The 22,992-nt window shown below is 44.4% G+C and overlaps 1 protein-coding gene across 1 annotated transcript in view; it reads right to left on the bottom strand.

Moving 5' to 3' along the window:
• Positions 1 to 20,744, bottom strand: part of mlip (muscular LMNA-interacting protein) — a 51,802-nt gene extending 31,058 nt beyond the window's left edge. Inside the window, 2 exon segments of the mRNA XM_067236352.1 lie at positions 4,197 to 4,334; positions 20,654 to 20,744. Of these exon segments, the coding sequence (XP_067092453.1) occupies positions 4,197 to 4,334; positions 20,654 to 20,725 (210 nt within the window). The 5' untranslated portion in view covers positions 20,726 to 20,744.
• Between the last annotated feature and the right edge of the window lie 2,248 nt (positions 20,745 to 22,992).

The raw sequence follows: 22,992 nt of genomic DNA, 5'->3' as shown, positions 1-22,992 counted from the left end.
GATTTGTTGTTTTCTGTTCTTGACACTTTGTTGTTACCACATGTTCCGGACGATACAGACTGTTGTTCCTTATGTTGTTTTTGAATGGTGTTGTTGATGTATGGTTGTCTGTTATTGTGCGTCTTGCTCTTGCTTTGGCAATACGATTGAAATGACTGTCATGCTAATAAAGCTGAATTGAATTGAATTGAGAGAGAGAGAGAGAGAGAGAGAGACAGAGAGAGAGAGAGAGAGAGAGAGAGAGAGAGAGAGAGAGGGTTACTCTACTACAGACTCCTCCAATGTGGCATTGGAGGGAAGACATTTGACATAATCAAATCTATGTACTCAGGCAACAAATGCAGTATTAAAAAGAGACCAACACACAAATTCTTTCTCTCAAAAGAGGGGTGTCCGCCAGGGTTGTAACCTAAGCCCCACTCTATTTAATATATTTATCAGTCAACTAGCAGAGACCCTTGAACAATCAACTGCACCCGGCCTCCCTCTCCATGACACAGAAATCAAATCCCTGTTTTACGCAGATGATCTGGTTCTGATGTCACCCACAAAAGAAGGGCTACAACAGCAACTGGCCTTACTGGAAGAATACTGCCAAAATTGGGCCATGGAAGTCAATACAAAAAATACTACAATCATGGTCATACAAAAAAAGCCCAAGTGTCAGGAAAAGAGGCACATATTCACACTGGGAAACAAACAAATGCCTACAAATGACAGCGTGTGGTAGCTTCCGCTTGGCAGTAAATGCACTTAAAGAAAAAGCTTGTAGAGCTTTCTATGCAATAAAACAAAGATTTTATAAAATAACCATCCCAATTAATATCTGGTGTAAAATATTCGACAGCGTCATCAAGCCTATTGCTCTCTACGGAAGTGAGATATGGGGCCCACTCAGCCGTCTAGACTTCAACAATTGGGAAAAGCACCCAATAGAGACTCTACATGCTGACTTCTGTCGAAATATATTAAATATTCAAAGAAAACCCCCCACAAACGCATGTCGTGCAGAATTAGGCCGATTCCCACTAACATTAGAAATCCAGAAAAGATCATTAAAATTTTACACCCATTTAAAATCCAGTCCTGAGGAAACCCTCCACTCTAAAGCCCTTGCAGTCCATGAAGGTAACCCTGAGAGGAGCCCCCTGTGCCAGCTGGTTATGAGACTAACAAACCAGGTACCGCCCGGCACACCTCCTTCCCCTTTACTAACACCAAACAGAATAAAACTAATCACAACAGAAAACAAAAACTCCTACCTAGAACACTGGGAAAAAGAAACCAAGACACAAAACAAATAAGACTGCTATCGGGGCCTAAATAGAAAATATGAAATGGCTGAATACCTATATATTGTCAAGGACATAAAGCAAAGACAGCTTCTCACAAAATACAGAATGAGTGACCACACCCTTGCAATCGAAAAAGGAAGACATAAAAAAACATGGTAACCTAAAGAGTACAGAATCTGTGGGCACTGTACATCAGGGGAAATTGAAACAGAAAAACATTTACTACTTAAGTGTTACAAGTATGAAAGTATAAGAGATCAATATCTGGAAAAATGTAACCAGTTAATTGTAAACTACACAGAACTTGACATAAATGAGAAATTAAGGATATCTCTGGGCGAAGGGCCTACTGCAAGCCTTGCCGCTAGATATGTATCTAAATGTCACAACCTGAGGGACAGTGAATCAACCTTGTATGACTGTTAAAACCTTTCTATATCTTACTATAACATGCATTTATCTGTAACGTTTCTACAGTCCTCAACTTACTAAGTTATCGTTATTTTGCCGTATTATTATTGTTAGACTCCTTGTAAAATGTTATGATATATATGTTAAAATGTCCATTCAATATGGACTGCTTTGGCAATACTGCTCAACCCGAACTGTCATGCCAATAAAGCATTCTGAACTGAACTGAGAGAGAGAGAGGGAGGGAGGGCAGAGAGAGAGAGAGAGAGAGAGAGAGAGAGAGAGAGAGAGAGAGAGAGAGAGAGAGAGAGAGGGAGGGAGGGAGGGAGGGACTATGTTAGATCAATCAAAGGCCCCAGGTTTCATTCTGAAGTCCTTCAGAAATCAAAGCCTTTTTTTTTGACAACCTGGTATTTCTTTTTAAAATTAAATAAGAACCACAAGAACACCTGGATCAAGCGAGTAACTGTCCCAGACCTGGGCCCTCAGATCCACTTTCTTACTGGGCTCCACTGACATTGAACACACATACCTACATGTTTGGGTCTACAGGCCATTTGAACATGGCTGTAAATGAGCTTCAGGACAAAACCAGTAGAGCATTGTATACTATACAACAATATATTCATTTAAATAATCCAATTAGATCATTGTTGAAAATAATCAAATCAACAATAAAACATATTTGCACTGTGTGGTAGTGAAGTGTGGGGTCCACCAAGATAGCAAGAGTTTGACAAATGGGATAAAAACCATCAAAACTTCACACAGATCTCGGCACAAGTATCCTCAGACTCCAGTGGAAAACTACCAATAATTCATCCACAGCTGAATTTGGACAATTCCCACTTCTAGTTAACATTCGAAGAAGAGTAATAACATGTTATCATCATTCAAAAAGTGACTGTCTTCCACCACCACATCAAGCCCTGCGCATGAATTTTTGCATCTTACAGTAATCATCTTTTCCATACAGTACATTGTTTCGATACCAGAACATCCAGCGAGACACAGAGAGAGTGAGTGAGTGAGTGTGAGAGAGAGTGAGTGAGTGAGTGAGTGTGAGAGAGAGAGAGAGAGAGAGAGAGAGAGAGAGAGAGAGAGAGAGAGAGAGAGAGAGAGAGAGAGAGAGAGAGAGAGAGAGAGAGAGAGAGAGAGATTGTAAAGTTGTTTTGTGGTATACTACTACATTTCCATCCAATTTTCAACATCACAAGTACAATCAGACACAGACCATCAGAACCACTGGTGTTGAGAGCGGCACATGGATGGAGAAGACCGAAGCTCTAAGACGGTCTCTCTGGCTGTCTGGCTCTCTCTCTTCCTCTCTCCATCTCTCTACCTTTCTCTCTCTACTTCTCTCTACCTCTCTCTACCTCCCTCTTTCTCTCTTTGCCCCATCACACACTCAGACAGTGCTCGATACAAGAGTCCTCAAAAACACACAGATTATCATCAACTAAAAAATCACAACAACCTCAACGCTCTCAGATACAGATGCTCGTACAGCCTCAGTTCTGCGTGAAGCAGCGTCTGGGTGCATGGTGCGGTGTCGCTGTGAGACAGCCCACCTCCAGCTCAGTGTGACAGGGCTGGGAGACACCACCCACCCAAGTATGTCCACCAACGCTGGGCGATGGAGAGCAATGAAGCAGGATAGAAGGAGATTTAAAAGGGATTAGGCCTTTTAATTCACAAACACTCAGCCATTACTGCCATGGAAAATCTGGATGGTTTCTATGCAAAGTAGATACTAAAGCACAACCACTTGTTAAGGCTCACTGGTGCTGGTGTGACAAATAATTACAGCAAGGAGGAGAAGACTAAGTTGATTTTACACAGTAATTCTCAACAGAGAAGGTACAGATAACAAACAGATAATGCTGTGAGCATTATTCCCGCAAAGACTGCAGCCTGTGTTCAGAAGGCTTTTATTACTTTTATCACTTGTATTATTGTTTTTATTGATTTTATGTAAAGCACCTTGAGCTGCAATTCTTGTATGAAATGTGCTATATAAATAAAGTCTTATTATTATTATTATTATCAATGGGTTTTTGAAAGTGTATGCCTCGAGTAAAATAAATAGAAAATAAAAACATCCTCTATATTTCTCCATATTACTATACAGCTAACTTTCAAAGGCATACAATCAGAATGGTTGAAAGTTGAAGAAGAATATAATAAATATGAAAGCACCTTATCGTTTCCAAGTCTTAACAAGTAGCTTCTGGAAAACGCCTGCTTGCCATAAAAGCCACAGTGCATCAAGATTTACTCTTCAAGCTGCATGCTTTATCACAGCACTTCTAAGTCTCCTTCCACCCACAATGCTAATGAGTCTGTTCCTCTAATTAAATCATCTCATGCATCAAAACAGCTTTTTGACATTTCTATTTGAGATATTTCACGCCTCCCCCCCACCCCCACCCCAACCCTCTCTCCAATCCCCATCCAAGCAGATCCCCTGGTTTTGTGATGCGGTTTTACCTTGAGCTTGCAGACGCGGCCCTGGTGGAGGAACTGCTCAGGAAACGGGGGAACGATGCCCTTGGTTTTCCTGATGACGTTCCCAGATGTTGTGCTCTTCATGGAATGCGTCAGAACAGAAGCGCCATTCACTGTTTTCTAGGAGGCGGAGGACAAGAGGCAGGCCCTGTTCACTCTTCAGGAGTTACACAACTCTGGGATTGTTGGACCTACCACTGAGGATCACATGCAGACTGGGCTTTTTCCATTTCTCAGCGCCCATGATAAAGACCTGCTTTGTGCAGTCAGACAGTTTATATAAAAAATCCCAAGTGCTCTCACATTCATTCCGTTGCTTTGGCTGTGCTTGTCTGTGGGAATAATCAGATTGTGTGACTGAAAAATTTACCCTGCTCCTAAACATCAAGCGTTGTGCAGGAGTCAGGTGGCTGAGCGGTGAGGGAGTCGGGCTAGTAATCCGAAGGTCGCCAGTTCGATTCCCGGTCATGCCAACTGACGTTGTGTCCTTGGGCAAGGCACTTCACCCTACTTGCCTCGGGGGAATGTCCCTGTACTTACTGTAAGTCGCTCTGGATAAGAGCGTCTGCTAAATGACTAAATGTAAATGTAAATGTGCAAGTTCATACCTCTCATGAACTAGTTCTAAGTTCAGTTCATACAAGTAAACATGAATAGTTCACGTTCATAGTTCACCATTTAAATTCTGAACTAGTTCATAGTTCAGTTCATAGTTTTAAGATGGAAAGTGAGAATGAAAGTCTTAACTTGTTTTTAAAGAACTTTATCCATCACCACTCCTTGCCTTAAACTGTAGGCTACGTCATATGTATCAATTCGCCAAATAAATGTTTTTTTTGTATTTTTTTGAATTATTGCTAATTTTGCCTGTTTATTTATTCATTCCATGCAAACATAAGGCACAACAATTCATAGTGCTATGCCTTGCTATGAAACCAAATATTAGGCTAGACCTTAAATTCTATCATTTACATTTATAAAATAAATGTGTGGACAGAGGACAACAATTTCAATTACTTGGAGAAAACTTTTTAGGGTGGCTGGGTGCTTCAGCTTCACACGCCGTTTGAAATTAGATGCAGATGAGGCTGACGTCCGGACTTGCTTTTTCAGCGCAGGAAGACACAATTTGCACAGAAAGGTGAGATTTTTACTGTCTGAATTTTTATCAGACTGTGTGCAAAAAATAAGAAAGGGGCATCAGATGTAGTCGCTGAGTCTGCGTCTCTGCTTTCACTTGCCATTCTTATGAGATCGAGAGCTGTTTTCTTGGAATACGTTAATTGTGTAAGGTATTTTCTTGTGGGCTTTTATTGTGACAGGGGGGGTTGTGGTTCTGAAGGTTGAGAGAGTGAGAGAAGAACAAAGGGAGACGTGCGGTGCCGTCTTGGTCCAGGCATTGATGGTAGTGATGGGAAGTTCGGATCATTTTACTGATTCGGTTCTTTGAATCTCGTTCAGTAAAATGAACGAATCTTTTTTCGAGTCATTCGTTCATTTCAACGGGGGGGGGGGGGGGGGGGGGCTATCCGTCCACTGCAAATACGTATCATATTCTCATGTAGGTTAGTGCATGACATGTGCACCAGCAGATACTATTTTAAAGGAAATTCCTGCATTAAAATAATGTATCATGACAGTTTGTATGATTTGGTCATTTATTATCACACTAGCATTTAATTATCACGGCAAACAATTACACTGCACTAAACTGTAAGTGTAAAATGTAAAGTGAAAATAACAAAACCAGTCAGTATGATGACTTGAGCGAATATCATTCACGTCTTACTAAAACAGCGGCCACGCGAAAGGGAATGAGGTAACTGTTTCCTCTACTAAAAAATACAATGCAGGTCACGTGAAAAAAGGATCCAAAGATTCGTAGAAAGACCGAGTCGGAAAATGAACGAATCGTTTGTTTGCTCTAGCTACCACTACAGAGCCTATGCAGGTCACGTGAAAAATGATCCAAAGACTCGTAGAAAGACCGAGTCGAGAAATGAACGAATCGTTTGTTTCCACTAGCTACCACTACAGAGCCTATGCAGGTCACGTGAAAAATGATCCAAAGACTCGTAGAAAGACCGAGTCGGGAAATGAACGAATCATTTCTGTTTACTTGGACGAGCCTATACAACAGTCCCGATGCGCGGGACGAATCACTCTTTGACAGGACTCGTTACTCCCGAGTCCTTGTAAGGATTCGTTCAAAATGAACGAATCATTCACGAACGACACATCACTAATTGATGGTCCCATGTCCTTGTTTTACAACCCAGATCTTAATTCAGCTAATGTCTAAAACGCAAACGCTTGGCTACATTGGTGACAGTGGTGGGATGGGATGGATTTTTCATTTTATTTTTCTTGTTGGGGCCTGTCGTGGCTCTGCTAGCTACGCTACGTCGATGGGCCGTTGTCGGGTGCAGTCGGTTGGCGTTAGCCGTTGCTAACTCCGCGCTAGTTTAGTTTTTTCACAGTTATGGTAGCACAAGTGTTGATTACGCTCGTTGTGCCTGAAGGGAGTTTTCTCGTTTTAGTTCAAGATAAAGAGGAATATAAGAAGGAACGTCACGATGCGCAAATCGACAGAAAGCCAGAAGCACGTGGAGGAGGGCAAGATGGACGGCCCCACGCGGAGGGCGTCAGCGAGCGCTGCTCCATCATCTCCTTCGCCACGCGGGCGGAGCTCCAACTCTTCCACCGGACCCACCGGGCCCAGAGGCAGCGCCACCTCCAGCTGCAGTACAGGTTCTTCCCGTGGATCACTGGGAAGCTGGAGGAAGCCCTGCGGTGGTGCGACGACGCATGGGAACGCCTCAAGCCTCCACGCGTCGGCCCTGGGTCTGGTGTACCTGTCGGTGACCTGGCGCCTCTACCGTTCCTGCCTCCTCAACTGAGGCGTCTGCTTCGCCTACAAGACGTCTGCCTCACCGGCGATCACCAGAATTTGTTATTAATTTGTCCATTTCATTTATCCTCATGTATTCTCTGATACATTTACATTTACATTTACATTTATTCATTTAGCAGACGCTTTTATCCAAAGCGACTTCCAAGAGAGAGCTTTACAAAGTGCATAGGTCACTGATCATAACAACAAGATAGCCAAAAAACATTGCGAGTAGCCAAAACATGAAGCACACATTGTGAACAACCAAAGTAAGTGCCAAAGGGAAGAACCATAAGAGCATGTAGTTAAACAAGTCACAACCAAACAACATGAACAGCTATAAGTGCAAGTGTACCTGTGGGAAAAAGCAAGCAACAGTAATAAAACAATATATCACAGTGAGAACCAAAAATTTAAATCAGTTACCACTAACCACAAGAGCAACAAGTCTCTAAGCAAGAGTCATTGTGATCCTTGAGGAAACTAACATCGGGTCAAGCGAACCGTTCCTAAGTACCGTTGTACTCCCGGAACAAGTGCGTCTTGAGCCTTTTCTTGAAGGTGGAGAGACAGTCAGTGTCTCTGATGGAGGTGGGGAGTTGATTCCACCACTGGGGGGCCAGACAGGAGAAGAGCTTGTGTTGGGACCGGGCGGTCTTGAGCGGTGGGACCACCAGGCGGTTGTCTGAAGAAGACCGTAGGTGGCGGGTGGGGGTGTAAGGCTGCAGGAGAGACTTGATGTAGACGGGTGCAGTCCCGTTCACTGCTCGGAAGGTCAATACCAGGGTCTTGAATCTGATACGGGCCATGATAGGTAGCCAGTGGAGAGAGATGAGGAGCGGGGTAACATGGGAGCGTCTGGGTAGATTGTAGACCAGGCGGGCTGCCGCGTTCTGAATCCTCTGAAGAGGGCGGGTTGCACATGCTGGGAGACCAGCGAGCAGAGAGTTGCAATAGTCCAACTTGGAGAGGACGAGTGCTTGGACTAGCAGCTGGGTGGAGTGCTCAGACAGGTATCTCCTGATCTTCCGGATGTTGTAGAGGGTGAATCTACACGACCGGGAGACCGCAGCAATGTGGGCCGTGAGGGAGAGCTCGTCGTCCATGGTAACCCCAAGGTTCCTGGCAGAGGATGAAGGGGTCACCTGATATGACTGATACATGTATCAGTCATTCTGGTTTATTTGGGGGAGAGTGGAGGGATTTTTTCTGTCTGTGGGCCACCTGCTCTTTGATACATGTATTAGTATATCTAATACATTTGGGGGAGTGTGTGGGTTTTTCTGTTTGTTGGCCGGAGTGTGTGTGTGGGCTTCCTGCTCTTTGTTGTGTCGGTGATCTCTGGTGTGTTCGGGGGAGCGTGGGTTGTCCTTTGTGTGCATTGGGGTGGCCTTGTGTGTCTGGTTCTGTTAAAAACAGAATTTCTCAGCATTCTGTTGCATATGTTTCTGGGTTTTGTGCCGTGTTTGTCTATTGTGACAGGGGGGGTTGTGGTTCTGAAGGTTGAGAGAGTGAGAGAAGAACAAAGGGAGACATGCGGTGCCGTCTTGGTCCAGGCATTGATGGTCCCGTGTCCTTGTTTTACAACCCGGATGTTAATTCAGCTAATGTCTAAAACGCTCTGCTACATTTGTTTGGTCTACGTGTGTGCGATGAATCATGGGTAACGTAGTGCAAAGTGGAGTTAGTTGGTTTAGGTTAGGCACTGAGCAACGACATGGTGCAAGCATTCGATTTAGACATCGTCTCTCCTCAGGAGAAGGAGAACATTCCGTAACGTATGGAGTCAGGTGGCTGAGCGGTGAGGGAATCGGGCTAGTAATCCGAAGGTTGCCAGTTCGATTCCCGGTCACAAACTGACGTTGTGTCCTTGGGCAAGGCACTTCACCCTACTTGCCTCGGGGGAATGTCCCTGTACTTACTGTAAGTCGCTCTGGATAAATGTCTGCTAAATGTAATGTAATGTCAAGTTTTAGCTAGACCTCAGATAATATGAACGTGTTCACCATTATTTGTCATTAAGTTGCGTTCAGTTCATCGTTCTCATAAAAATTAACATGTTCAATGAACGCGTTCAATGAACGCAGCTAGCCTGCCCCAGGTTAGTTTCGTAGCATAAGTTGCCATAGTAACTGAGTTCAAACTACACATGAATCTGGCTTTATGGAACCAAATCCGAAAATGAGTCCGACCAACGGACATGAGCCTGGCTTATTTGGTAAACTCGCTATAAGGAACAGGCCTCCGGTTAACAGGGTCACACCGTGCTCCCCTCGCCTGTGGAGCAGAGCGAGGCGGCCAGCTGCTAGGAGGAGGCATGACATCATCTAATGAAGTTAGAGGGAGATGGACATCTCTGGCCCGCCAGTGACATGCACACGCATGTTGTGTGCTGTGAGAGAGACTGTAAACTGATACAGACATCAGAGCTCTCACTCTCGATGTGTGTGTGTTTGCGTGCGTGCGTGTGTTTAACGTGTGTGTGATATATGTTTTGTGTTAGAGTGTGTGTGTACTGTATGGATGTCAACAATCAAAAGGGGAGGACAGGAAGAGACTATTATGAATTCAACGGTTTATAAGCCCCCAAAAAATGTAATCCCATGTGTAGCTTTCTTGTTGTTAGGATTCATATTGTAGGAATCAATATGCAAACTGGAGTGTTGAAAGGTGTTTAGTGATCTCTCGCTGTGCCGATCTGAGCTCAGATGTTGAGTCTGCAGACAGAATGCTCCGACTCTGCGGGACATTCTCTCTCTAATAAAACGGGGGGTTTCGGATAGCCCTCAAACGGCGCCAATAAGGACCGCTGGCCCCCTGAGGAGAAAAGTACTTCTAAACATGGCTGGCTTCCATGAAACACTGCTCCACTATAAGTGTTCCCTACAAAACCTAGCAGCCATTTGAGTCAAGACTCTATCAGACCACAAACAAGTGCACAATCAACAACCTTGTTTGTATTTCTCCCACTCAGCGTGTGGTCTGGAGGTGGTGGGAGGGGCCTAGCCTGTTTAACTCCAAATCACCCAAATACTGCAGCGTGCCAGAAGCCTTCTTGTCAATTAGCAGCCTGTGGATGCTCTTAAAGACGGCTTTGGTTAATTAAACGCAGTAGGGGGTGGAGACGTGTGTGTTAAACGCATTAGGGGGTGGAGACATGTATGCGTCTTAATCTTGGATGAAAGGGACATGCCTTGAGTGAATGACGTGAATACACAATCAGACGCTCCACGAGGCCTCTGTGTTCCTGTGCGGGGATCCCGCTCTGTGAAGAGACCTTCAAACTCTGCACAGCACAGCTTGGCTTTACTACGAAACACAAGGAACACTGATGAAACTGTATACAGCTACATGTACTGATTATACATGTAACATATGTAACTTTCACATAGAAAAGGTAATCGAATATGTGGGAGTCAGGTGGCTGAGCGGTTAGGGAATCGGGCTAAAGCTAGTAACCTGAAGGTTGCCAGTTTGATTCCCGGCAATGAAAAATGACGTTGTGTCCTTGGGCAAGGCACTTCACCCTGCTTGCTTCGGGGGAATGTCCCTGTACTTACTGTAAGTCACTCTGGATAACAGCGTCTGCTAAATGACTAACTGTAAATGTAATGAATATAATTACATGATTGGAGCTGCATTGTTTTTGGTTAATATGACACGCTAGTGCAATACCCCTTTATATCCACTAGTGGACACTGTAACAGTGTGTGGGTAAAAAAAAAAAAGTTCTTGAGCACAGAAGGAGAGCATACGAAAAGAGCTGAGTTGTCGACACAAACACGAACACGCAGAAGCAAAATCAAAGAATTAAGTTATAATATAATCATTTTTGAGATAGTAAAGTTACTTTCATCTGCAAAGAATTAATGATATAAGAAGTGGAAGCTACATTTAGTTTTGTTCTTTCATCCGATGTCTTCGGTAAGTTTTCTTTTTAACGTGACATCGTGGAGATATGTTGTAGCTTAGCCCTAGCATGGTCGAAACGAATATAATTGAATTTGAACAGAAATATATTTTTTGAGTGGAAACCATATATATTTTAAAGAATTAGTTTAAAACCAATCAGAGATGTATATATATACTGATATGTGAAATTATAGTTTAGTATTTTATTGAAATGGTCAGAATGTATTTTGCTCATATGTAACGTGCAAGCCCCCGCCCCTCGGCTTGAAGCAACAGCCCCGGTGGATGTAGGTGGTATTGCATTTCTTGTTGGACTTCCGGCTCTTCCGGTCGTTTTTATTCTATTAACTCCAGTCAACATTTACAAAACTATCTCCCCCAATAATTTTTGTTCGATTCTCGAACCTGCCTCATACTAATAGCTTTTTCATATAAGAATTTTTCCAGATTTTTGCTAAGTTTGAAACCAATCCGAAATGGGTAAACTAGCACCTCATTTATTTGCTTACGTCAATAAAAGTTGCCTGCAAATGTGCTCGCGGATACTAACAGGGCACGAGCACAAAAGTTCACATTGGCCGATAGCCGATGTACCTGGAGCTGGATGAGCCATATTGAATGAGCACAGGGAGAAATGGCTTGAGTTGCCTGCCCTGTTGTAGCATGTTTAGCTAATGGTTGTCACACATACATGAAATGTTGTTAATATAGTTTATTCCCTGTTATTTTAAAACAGATTTGATTTTTCTGTCAAGAAAGTTTTTACGTTCATGACATGTCAAATATTATATTATGTTAAGCGTGAGCATAGATTGTTGACATGTCTATCTGGAGCAAAGACGAAGATTAATACTTTAACTGATAACCACAATAAGAAACTATATTAATATAATGAGTCTTGGTTTTGTTAAACACACCCATTATTCTTTTTTTTAATCGTGTCATCAAGCCAGACTGCTTTTGTGGGACAATGAAGGTCCTCAGTGACTATGTTTCACCCCCACTTATATCTGATGGAAACGTCTTGTATATAGGCCTAGTTCTGTTAATAGTTATTTTGGTAACAGAAATCTGCCACAATGCAGACTTACCATAGCTTACTGTGAAACTGTATATTCAAACGAAATGCCACGAAATTCACACTGCCTTCAATTTAAGGGAGTCAGGTGGCTGAGCGGTGAGGGAGTCGGGCTAGTAATCTGAAGGTTGCCAGTTCGATTCACGGCCGTGTCAAATGACGTTGTGTCCTTGGGCAAGGCACTTCACCCTACTTGCCTCGGGGGGAATGTCCCTGTACTTACTGTAAGTCGCTCTGGATAAGAGCGTCTGCTAAATGACAAAAAAAATAAAAAATTACATATCAGTGTAGACATGTTGCCTGTGTTTTATATGTTCAACCCTACAAAACCAAACGCCTATTAATGGATATAACGTGATCTAATAAGACTTGGAAATAATGTAATAAATAAAAGCTTGAGAAGTGTGTCTAAAATATACTTTATTTAACATTTGCCTTTAAAAGAGGCATATTAAGCTTTCTTTGCCTGGCGAGAACAACGACGGAGCTATAGGTGTTCATGTTAACCGTTTATTTAATCCGATACAATGCGTTGGAAATCATACTCAAATCACAAGAAAAAAAACATATGTGATGAGTTCCATCTAGAATAGCCCTATATTTAGCCCTATAGCCTATTTCTAAAAACCAAGTGAAAGGAATACTATACAGTGACAGCATACATTTCCGTAAAGTTTGCATCATGTCTCTGATTCTTATCGGACTTGTACCCCATTCTGCCACTGCAATGCCTTAGCTCACACGCTCGCAACCATATAAATGCTTGCGACTGGTTGTCGCAAAGTATGACGTGTACAGCTAGTTGCAAGTGTGCATGACAAGTCTCGGAGCTAGGAAAAAAGAGAGCCACTGTTTAAGGCTAGACCGGAAGAGTCGGAAGTGGAAAGATGACGCGGTCCGGTTTCGCGCTCTCGCTTGCCTCACTGCGCCACTGAGCACTTTTCATAGAAGTGAATGGGGGCGCCATCTTGGAAGACAAAAGTTGCTTCCTCTAGTAATATTAACTCTATGGTAACGTGCCAGGTAACACGTGGTGATATTGTGCTGCTAGAATGAGTAACGCTAACTACCTATTGTAAAGAAAAATTTGTTTTTTTAAATTTGGGGTATGTTTTGCATTTAGCAGACCGTCCAGGAATTCCCAGCTAATTCAGCGCGACATTGCATTTTTAACCAATCACCGCAATTTCCCCGCAACTTTGACCAATCTTCGTCGTCTCCCACAACTCTCTCCAGTAGGGGTTACATCCAGTGTTGCGCCTGACCGCATTCATTGAACGAAAGTTCAACTCTCATAATTTTGGTGAACGTGAACTGAACGTAGGCTACTGTATTACTGCCTGATGAACGATACTGTGAACGCGTTCATTCTGGTGTCTGTGAACTCTTTCACTCTTTTTAATTTTGTTCAATAAGATGTCAGATTTCTAGAGACTTCCAGGCGAAAAACACAGTTAAAAATCCTGTAAAGTAAATTCCATGTTTTGCTTTTAAGTACATTATATACGTGTGAAATTAGTTCCTGAAAGCATGTGCAAGGGCTAAAACTTTGTCACACTGAAATGTGGAGTTAAACCGAAGAACAATTTCTCTTCCGTTTTCAGATCAGGTTTTAATGGGCAGAGCCAGAAAATGCCCTAACTACGTCATTTCGCCCTATCTACGTCAGATCACTGAATGGCTCCTCCTGCTGTACTGTTATTGTAGCTATATCAGCTAGCTAGCTAGCTTCAGGATGTCTCCCACCTCCCGCAACTGCATCTTCCCTGGATGCAAGAACTACAGCTGCGCTGCAACGCCATTAAAGTTCACTATTGCTAATGAAAGGAAGAATAGGTGGATATATTTTGTGAAGAGACACGCTCATGGAAAGCTTCGGATAAACTCCAACAGCCGCCTCTGCACAGACCATTTCACAGCGGACAGTTTTAACATGGACCAGAGACCGACGGGGTTCACCAACACACGGCTTCTCTTGCAGCGCGGAGCCGTATCGAGCATCGCCCCTCCGGCCGTTCATCCTCCGGTCGCACCTGGACCATACACCGCCGCCAGCAGTTCATCACTCAGTTCTGTGTGCTTGTTATAATTATACTAGATAACTTTTCCAGAGGTATCTCTGCTATGAGTTAGTGCTAACCGCTAAATTGATATTAGGCTACTCGGTGTAGAATGGTGGTATTTTGGTGAAATGGTAGCTAATGTGTTAGAAGTAGCCTAGTTGGAGAGCTCACTGTCTGCTGTCTCTGGTGTCCATTTTTACTGTTACAGCTCAGGGGAACATTTCATTTATATGCATCTGTATGTTTCACTCATTGAACAAATAAATACTAATTGTATACGGTTTTGTTCGGCTTGACATAGCGTCCATTATCTGGGTTGGAGGTAGGCACTAGGCAGCTAGGGGCGGAGCTTCAGCTCCTTCAGGCGACACGCCCCCCCAGTCTCAGGGAGAGAAGACTGCTGATTTTTTCATGATTTCAAAGCCTAATTTAACATACTTGTCGGTGTTATTTTTTCATTCGAATTTGGATGGGTAGTTAATAACACATTATTCTGTGATGTGGCGAACTTAAAACTCGTTTCCAGGTCCACTTTACAGGATCTTTAACAGTCCTGTATCCAGTGTTTCCCAACCAGTCAATAGCTGCGTGTGCTTTCTTCTGTCTATGCCTGGCAAGCGTGGTGAGCGCCGAGTTGCGTAGAGGCCGAGAGCAGTATTGCAGACAGAGATTTCAATCTTTTTTGTTAAAAAAAGGGAGATTCCTCCCTTCAATGCGAATGTAAATCCTGCTTGGATAAGGATTAAAAATTGGATATGATGAAATTGGCATTTTGATAAGGTTATTTAGGCGACCATTTCTCAATGGTTTTATTCTTTGATGAATGTTTGTTAATTACTTAATTTTCAACCAATAACTCAATTAAAATTACAAAGAGGGAAATTCGCATCTTTTTATCGAAACTTTCACTTGCTCCCGCAACTTCATCGCAACAAACACCTAAAAAAACACCGCAACTTTCATCGCAACTTTTTGCAAAAGCTCCCGCGAAATCAGGAATTTTAGCCCGCAACTATCACAAAAAAGGCCTGCGAAATCCTGGGGGACTGATTTAGACTAGCGTGGTTTTGTTGAACAAAATGCGAATTAGCAACAGTAAATGAGAGAACCGGCCGCATTTTGTAGTCGGGCCTTTTTGTTGTCTCTCGCTGTAGCATGGCTATGTTGCAGCGTTGCCATGGGAAGGGATACAATTAGGGAAGATGATTTTGTGATATTTGGATAAGTTGAATTGATAACTAATATTGAACTGTTACTGTTGCTATGTGCAGATTGGGGTTTTTTCCCCAGTGTAAATTGACTGTGGATTTGATCGTACTGAAGTCCTGTCGTCATCCGGTGGATGCTGCTCCTGTCGCACGTGGACTGGGAGAGAAAACAGATAGGACTGCATTCATGTTTTTTGTTTTACGTGAGATCTCCAACGTTAGTTACACTACCCGGGTAGTAGGTCTGCAGATAACTTTCTTCTTCTTTTTTTTTTCTTCATGGACAATAACTCTTGAGTGCTTGAGTATTGCCCTACAAAACACTACACCCACTACATACACCACATACTGATAATTGTGAATAAATGTCAAATGTTCAAACTGTATCTTTGTGCCCAGTATCATTCCTCCTAGAGCGTTCCTAGAAATACCAGCCATTCTTTAGTAGTTATTATTTTATATATATATTTTATAGAGATCATTACAGAAAGAATTAAGTGTTACATACAGTATACTCATTGATGATACATACAGGATACTCATTTACAGCCTTCTAACAGTATTAGTGATTGTACACAGCTTTATAATTAAATTCTTGATTATATACATTTACATTTAGCAGACGCTCTTATCCAGAGCGATTAACAGTAAGTACAGGGACATTCCCCCGGAGGAAAGTAGGGTGAAGTGCCTTGCCCAAGGACACAACGTCATTTTGCACGGCCGGGAATCAAACCAGCGACCTTCGGATTACTAGCCCGGTTCTCTAACCGCTCAGCCACCTGACTCCTGTTATATACAGCCTTATAGCAGAATTATTGTGTCGACAATTCAGTATATCATAGAACACTGATGTATAGTGTCGACGTATTATCGCTATAATCTGTGATGAGGATACTGAGAGGCATGGATACTGATTATAGTGTCATATGTCATTCCATCATTTGGAATCATATGGTGTGAATCCCGATGGTACAGTGAGTTCTGCAGGGAGCACCCATGGCTGTGTCCATCTCCGCAAGCCGGCTCAACCACAGGCGGAACCTCTCCGTGTAGGAAGAGGAGTATCTCTAATCACTTTCCCTCATCAAGTACTATCTCTGATACATGGGGTAATCACGGCCCTTCTGTCCTCCGTGACGAAGGTCATGAAACTGGTGGTCTGATGTTGAGGCGAAACGTTCACCAGCACACTGCTAATCAGGGGAGGTCAATACAGGGCAGGTGCTTTAGACTAATCACAGGATTGATTAGTCCGCTGGCACTACACGTGGGAATATTCTTTGGAGAATATTGCTACAACTATGACTTCCATGTTTGCTGTCAGCTGTCTTATATCTGGCTCTCTGGATAAATTGGGGACAAGATCAGAGGCTATGCTATGACTGGAACCAGGTATAAAAACAAACATGGATAACTGATAAAGTGGTATTAAGTACAACGTTTCTTTTTTTGTTCTTTTTTTGTGTGGAACAAATCCAGATAATTCTTCCGTGTGACTGTAAATCGACCTGTGTTTTGACTTCAGTGAACAAGCAGTGTCATGTCAACAGACGCTCCCTTGGTCCTACACATTCATGCGTGTGAAACATGACGAGGGGCCTTCTAGACGCTATTGTTGCTTGTTTTTTGTTTTTGTTTTTTTTCCACAGGTACACTTGCACTTATAGCGGTTCATGTTGTTTAATTGTAACTTGTTTAACTACATGCTCTTATGGTTCTTCCCTTTGGCACTTACTTTGGTTGTTCACAATGTGTGCTTCATGTTTTGGCTACTCGCAATGTTTTTGTGGCTATCTTGTTGTTATGATCAGTGACCTATGTAAAGCTCTCTCTTGGAAGTCGCTTTGGATAAAAGCGTCGGCTAAATGAATAAATGTAAATGTAGATGGAAGAGATGGAGAGCCAGAATGCCCTGGGCGCCTGCGCTGGATACTGCCTTAACAAGACAGGATATTAAAGGTCTGAACAGAGAAGAGGTGAGCGCTGTTGGCTTCACCCTGCCGTGATTATGCCGTCACCTGAGAGCTCGCGGACAATTACACCTCACCGCCACCGGCAGGTGACAACACAGTCACAAGTCCCACCGTGCCGCCCAGCGTAGCAGTACAGTCACTGGTCGATAAGAGGACGCCTGGATAAGACTGAGAATCCAAGCTGCTGATTTGCCAGCCTCGCCAGCAGCCTAGCCCTAGCTGGAATGACGAGTCGTGGTGTTACTATGGCACCTGTGTCCAGTGTGCAGATCCCAGAGCCCCAAAGCTTACCCTCATATTACTCTGCTTCACGTCAGCCCCGAAAGAGCTTCCTTATTACCTCAGAGTGGAGAGGCGATGGGCTGATGATTACGATTGGTCAGGCCGGCCTCAGATGAATGCTCCCATACGGAGGAATGTGTATGTGTGGCAATCTATGATGTCACATGTCATTACTCTGACTAAGATCTAAGGAAGCAGCGATCTGTGTCCAGGGTGCGGAGGAAGTGTGTTCTCTCACACACAGTGAGAAGTCTTTCCTGGGAACGCTCCAAGGATGAAAGGCAAGCTTGTTGTTTTTTCCCTCTCAGCCAAGGAGGGGAGAGGTCAGTTCAGCCGTATGACAGCCACTGCAGCCGTCACCAGACGCAACGCCCCTCTGGCTGTGGTTGTGTGACTGACAGGAGTGGCGGGGGTTTGAATGAGGGGGTTGCGCAAGTTTGTTGCCATGACTTTGTGCGCTCACAAACTGGACTTCAAGTTTAGCACTTGGCACAAAGACTGCACTATTATGCAATGCATTTTTCCATTTTCTCAGGGTAGACATTGCAATATATTTTTGTTATTGTGCTTTGAGTTCTTTTGGCTGTTTTGGCTTTTCCTTTCATAAACTCAGGACTACTCATTTAATTGGTCTAACTGGCTGATTTCGGGCTCTGATCGCTGGATATGCAAAGCAAATTGAGTCATTCATGATAATTGTTTTCTTTGTACATTTCTTCGCACAATTCTTTTGTGGAGTGAAATGAGAGGAAGCATTGTGGGTGTGAGGGGGACCAGCTTGGGCTGGTAAAGCTTGTTTATATCTGTGCGTGTTCCCACATGGTAACCTCCGGGACTACATTTCCAAGGTAACCACGGCAGCGGATAAATAAATAGTCTGAAAAGCTATGGCAGGCATCTGTCTCCCGCCAGCCAGGCCCCCTTAGAAGGGATCATGGAGCTCTTCCATATCCTATTACCTCTCGGTGTGTTTGAATGTTTGCTTCTGTTGTGCAATTGGTTCACCAAATGCATTCTGCGATGCGCCGTAAATCTGATGAAGGCTATATTGAAAAACATAATTATTTAATAAAAAGACATTCACTTCGTTCCTATGGGCGTACTAGGTGGAACAAATCAAGTTCACAACAAGGAGATATGGCAGTTTTAGCGGCAGGTCTGCCCCCTGCCAACAGAAGTCTGTGTTCCCTCGCAGTAGGTGATCGTACTGGGTGTACACTGACACACCCGCCGTTCAAATGGCACGTGCGAGCCGTACAAGGACGCTGGGTTAACCCCCCCCACACACACACAAACACACACACACCCCTCCAACCCCTCCTACTTACTGACATTCGGGGCTGGCGCTAAAATGAATGCACAGAGCCTTTACGTTGCTGAGTGGTGTTGGAGTGAAGATTTTGGAGGTGGGCTATCAAAACAGACCAAGGCTCTCTCTCCTTTACTCCCCTCATTCTCCCATGACGCCTGTCAAGGCTCTCCAGAGAAACATACAACAAACTATTCACACACACACACCTCCACACAAACACACACCCACACATACACACTCCATACACTCCCACCTGCCCACACACACCCACACAAACACACCCCATACACACACACCCACCTACCCACACACTAGCTGTAGCATGTTGCATCTTTCCTGTGTGGGAGATCATAAAAAGCAGGGCGTGGTCGAGTAAAGAATGTGTGGTTCCAGCCCATGCCGGCCCCTCCCTCTAAAGTCAACACATCACAGAGATACAGCGTCTGCCATCTGGGGGGGGGGGGGGGGGGGGGGTTCTGGTAAGGGAGTTTTTTTTTGTCCATCAGGTCTGAGGAAAAGTGCGCTCCTTTAGACCCACAAAATCACATAAGAAAATGTGATCTGTTCAGCCCATAAGGTTTCTGTTCACCACCTAGGGTGTACTTTAAGGAAACGTACAGGTACAGACATTGTATCTGTGTCCGCTTAACTGGTCGCTGACAGCTCTGGGAGTCCCTCTGTTCTCTCGCACACACACACTCACACACACACACACACACACACCCACTGACAGTCCCACAGCACTCCCAGGCTCTCCTTCCAGCTCCGTCTTTCTGAGAATCTCTCAGGACTTCGTTAAGGCTCGTTTCTCCTGCGGCTCGCAGCTTGTGGGGGCGTCCGGCAGCCGTTAGACTGCTGGAGAGGAGGAGAGAGTTTGGACCTGACTTATTCTTCAACGAGCAAGCCCCGCTACGACACAGTCGCACCTTCAGTTCCGCACACCAGGTCTGTTGCCCACGCCGACACTGACATGTCCACTGCTCAGGTCCAGAAACCATGACAGTGAAGATGCTCGTTATAAGTCCATCATGTTTTTGTGTTGGAAACATGTTGGCAGAAGATGTACTGTTACTTGCAGTTGCCAAGCTTCACATGTACCCTGACAGTGGGAGACTTTACTAATTGGATGACGGAATCTGGTTCTCCACTGGTTTCGGAGCAGCTTCGCTCAAGAATTGTTGCCTGGATTGTTTCTGTGGCTGTGACACCTCAAGCAGAGCTACATCTCACATCAACTAAACACAGTAAACACAGAAGGCTTGCATGTCTTATTCATCAAGGCAGCTAGCTTCTGATTGAATCAGACATGGTCTGGTTTAAGACACAGAGGCGCTGTGAAGAGATTTCATCCCACCCAGCATGATATGGAGCAGCCCAGGACCTGCCCATGACTCACACCACTGTTCCACACCGTTGAGAAGCTGGAAGTCATCTGGGCGTGGATAGGTCAGACAATAGCGAGACAAAAACCAGTTCAAATCAATCCTCCTGAAGGTCAGGGGGAACAGGCACCCACATGATCTGGCGGCGTTCTCACACACTCCCCCCCCACCCCCAAACACACACACACATGCACACTCTAAGACCTGAGCAGCTGCTGCTTCCTGTGTTCTCTATTTGGGCCCCCTCCCCACACACATACACACACTCAATCACATGCACACACACATTCACTCCTCAGAGGTCGGATAAAGCGCAAGCTAAAAGTGACTTACCTTCCAGAGCCTCTGGTTCCAGTCCTCCAGGCTGGGGTCGCTCTCGGCTGAGGCACCCCCAGGGCTGGGCATGTCCACTGGGGCTCTGCAGAGCACTTCACCCTCCCCTACTCAGCTCCTTCATCAGGGCTTGGTCATGTATAACCAGGGCTGCGTCTGTGGCTGTAAGTGTGAATGCGTGTGTGTGTGAACCGGGTGGGTGTGTGTGCATTGGTGTTGTTGTGTGTGCGTCGGTCTGGGTGTGTGTGCATAGCTGCAGTGATTGCCATTTATAGACACACAAAAGCCACAAATAGCTCTCATATGGCAGGCAGCAGTCTTTTAGGCACCGATAATGACAATGAACTCCTTATCTCTGCCAGCTGTGGAGCCTAGTGCCCCTGGGAACCCAAGCCCTACATGTTGCTGTTTCAATCGAAATAAAAGAGAAGAATAGAGGAGTGTGTGTCTGTGTGTGTGAGAGAAAGAGAGAGTGTATGTGAGAGAGAGATAAACAAAGAGAGAGTGTATGTTAGTGAGAGAGAGTGTGTGTGTGTGTGTGTGTGTGTGTGTGTGTGTGTGTGTGTGAGAGAGTGTATGTTAGTGAGAGAGTGTGTGTGTGTGTGTGTGTGTGTGTGAGTGTGTGTGTGTGTGTGTGTGTGTGTGTGTGTGTGTGTGTGAGTGTGTGAGTGTGTGAGTGAGTGAGTGAGTGAGTGAGTGAGTGAGTGAGTGAGTGAGTGAGTGAGTGAGAGAGAGAGAGAGAGAGAGAGAGAGAGAGAGAGAGACAGTGTGTTTGAGAGAAATAGAAACAGAGTGTATGTATGTGTTAGTGAGAGAGTGTGTGTGAGAGAGAGAGTGTTTGTGTACAACATGTGTTTGTGTGAGAGGGAATGTGTGTGGGTGTGTGTGTTTACGTAAGAGCACTCCTGGTGTGTGCTTGGCAGCGCTGAGTGTTTCCAGCACAGCTGTCCAGTAGATGCCCTGTGTGTGAGCAGGGCAGGTGTGAAGGTTGTGGTACGTGTTAGTAGGGACTCCCCACAGAGCCCGTTAGTCTGCCCTGTTATACCATCATGTACCGATCTAACACTCAGCCTGGCTGTCCAGCCCTCAGCAGAGGACGTGAAGGGCTATTGGGAAACACACAACCCCCACACACACACACACCACACACACACACACTTACATATACACATAGGTTCAGAGACACTCAAATCTGTTCTCTGATTGGCTCTCGGCCAAGCAGCGGTAGATTGGCCAGCATCAGTAATAGAATGCTAAGGGCCGACCACCAGTCACTCGACTTCAGGCATTAACTCATGGACTGATTTATCACTTTGTGGCAATGGAAAAGGGTTGGTCTGGGGCTTTGCTTCTGTGTGATGGGAAATGCCCAGCCTCGGGGCAGTGGGCACGGCAGCAGGACACAGTTTGACCAGACAGGGAGCATTTAGGATGTTGATGCTGGGGATGGGAACCATGTCAAACAGAGTGGAGATGTTTCAACAAGCCAGTCAAAAGGCTTCACGATACGATACTCGCTGTGCAACAGCACATCTATGCACGTTGTATCCATGCGCCGTTGCTAACGTGTGCTGACGTTGTGACGTAGGCACTGAGTACCCTTTGTTGACGCAAGGCACTTTTTGCCACAAAAACTTACGTTCAGCCTAAACTGTGCAACGGAACGTAAATACCAATAGAAGCAACGCAATCGTGATCAAGACGAACATTTTGACACCAACGTTGTCTATCTAGTCCAAATATTGAGGGATCCTTAGGGGAGCAAATACATTCTTATTTATTATTCTCCTTAGGGGAGAATAATAAATAAGATATATGTGAGAGAACAAAGGTTGTGCTCGCCGCAGGCAAATCACACCCAATGAATATTGTGTGTGAAAAGAACGCGTGAAAAGATAGATAGTCCTAGAAACAAGAAAGGTGATATTAAGAATCACCTTTAATCATAAATTCAAGGCAGCTGCACGTGACCTGTTACTCTGTGTCTCACTGAAATGCACAGATAGGATTTCAACATATACTGTTGTCCATCTTCCTGTCGTACAGAGCAGAGAGCTGTGAATGGACTAGTATTTAACATTTTATTTCATTAAACTTGAACATGATTTTCCTCAGTGTTTAAATAAATGAAAAGGATGAATTCAGCTCACATGGAGGCTGGACAGTTTGGGATTGATCACTTTCATCCCTGGATATTTGGCCTACTCTCACCAACCATGACTCACGAACACCATCTCCTCATGGCCACTGACTACAGAATCCAGAATCAATAAAACATATCTGGTCTTTCATACTTTGGGAATGATCATCGAAGCCTAGTGTCATCTATGTGATTGTGT

This window comes from Osmerus mordax, chromosome 5 (assembly GCF_038355195.1).
Source record: "Osmerus mordax isolate fOsmMor3 chromosome 5, fOsmMor3.pri, whole genome shotgun sequence".
NCBI classification, from domain to species: Eukaryota; Metazoa; Chordata; class Actinopteri; order Osmeriformes; family Osmeridae; genus Osmerus; species Osmerus mordax.
The sequence above is the reverse complement of the archived record's forward strand: the minus strand, read 5'-3'. Positions and strand labels throughout refer to the sequence as shown.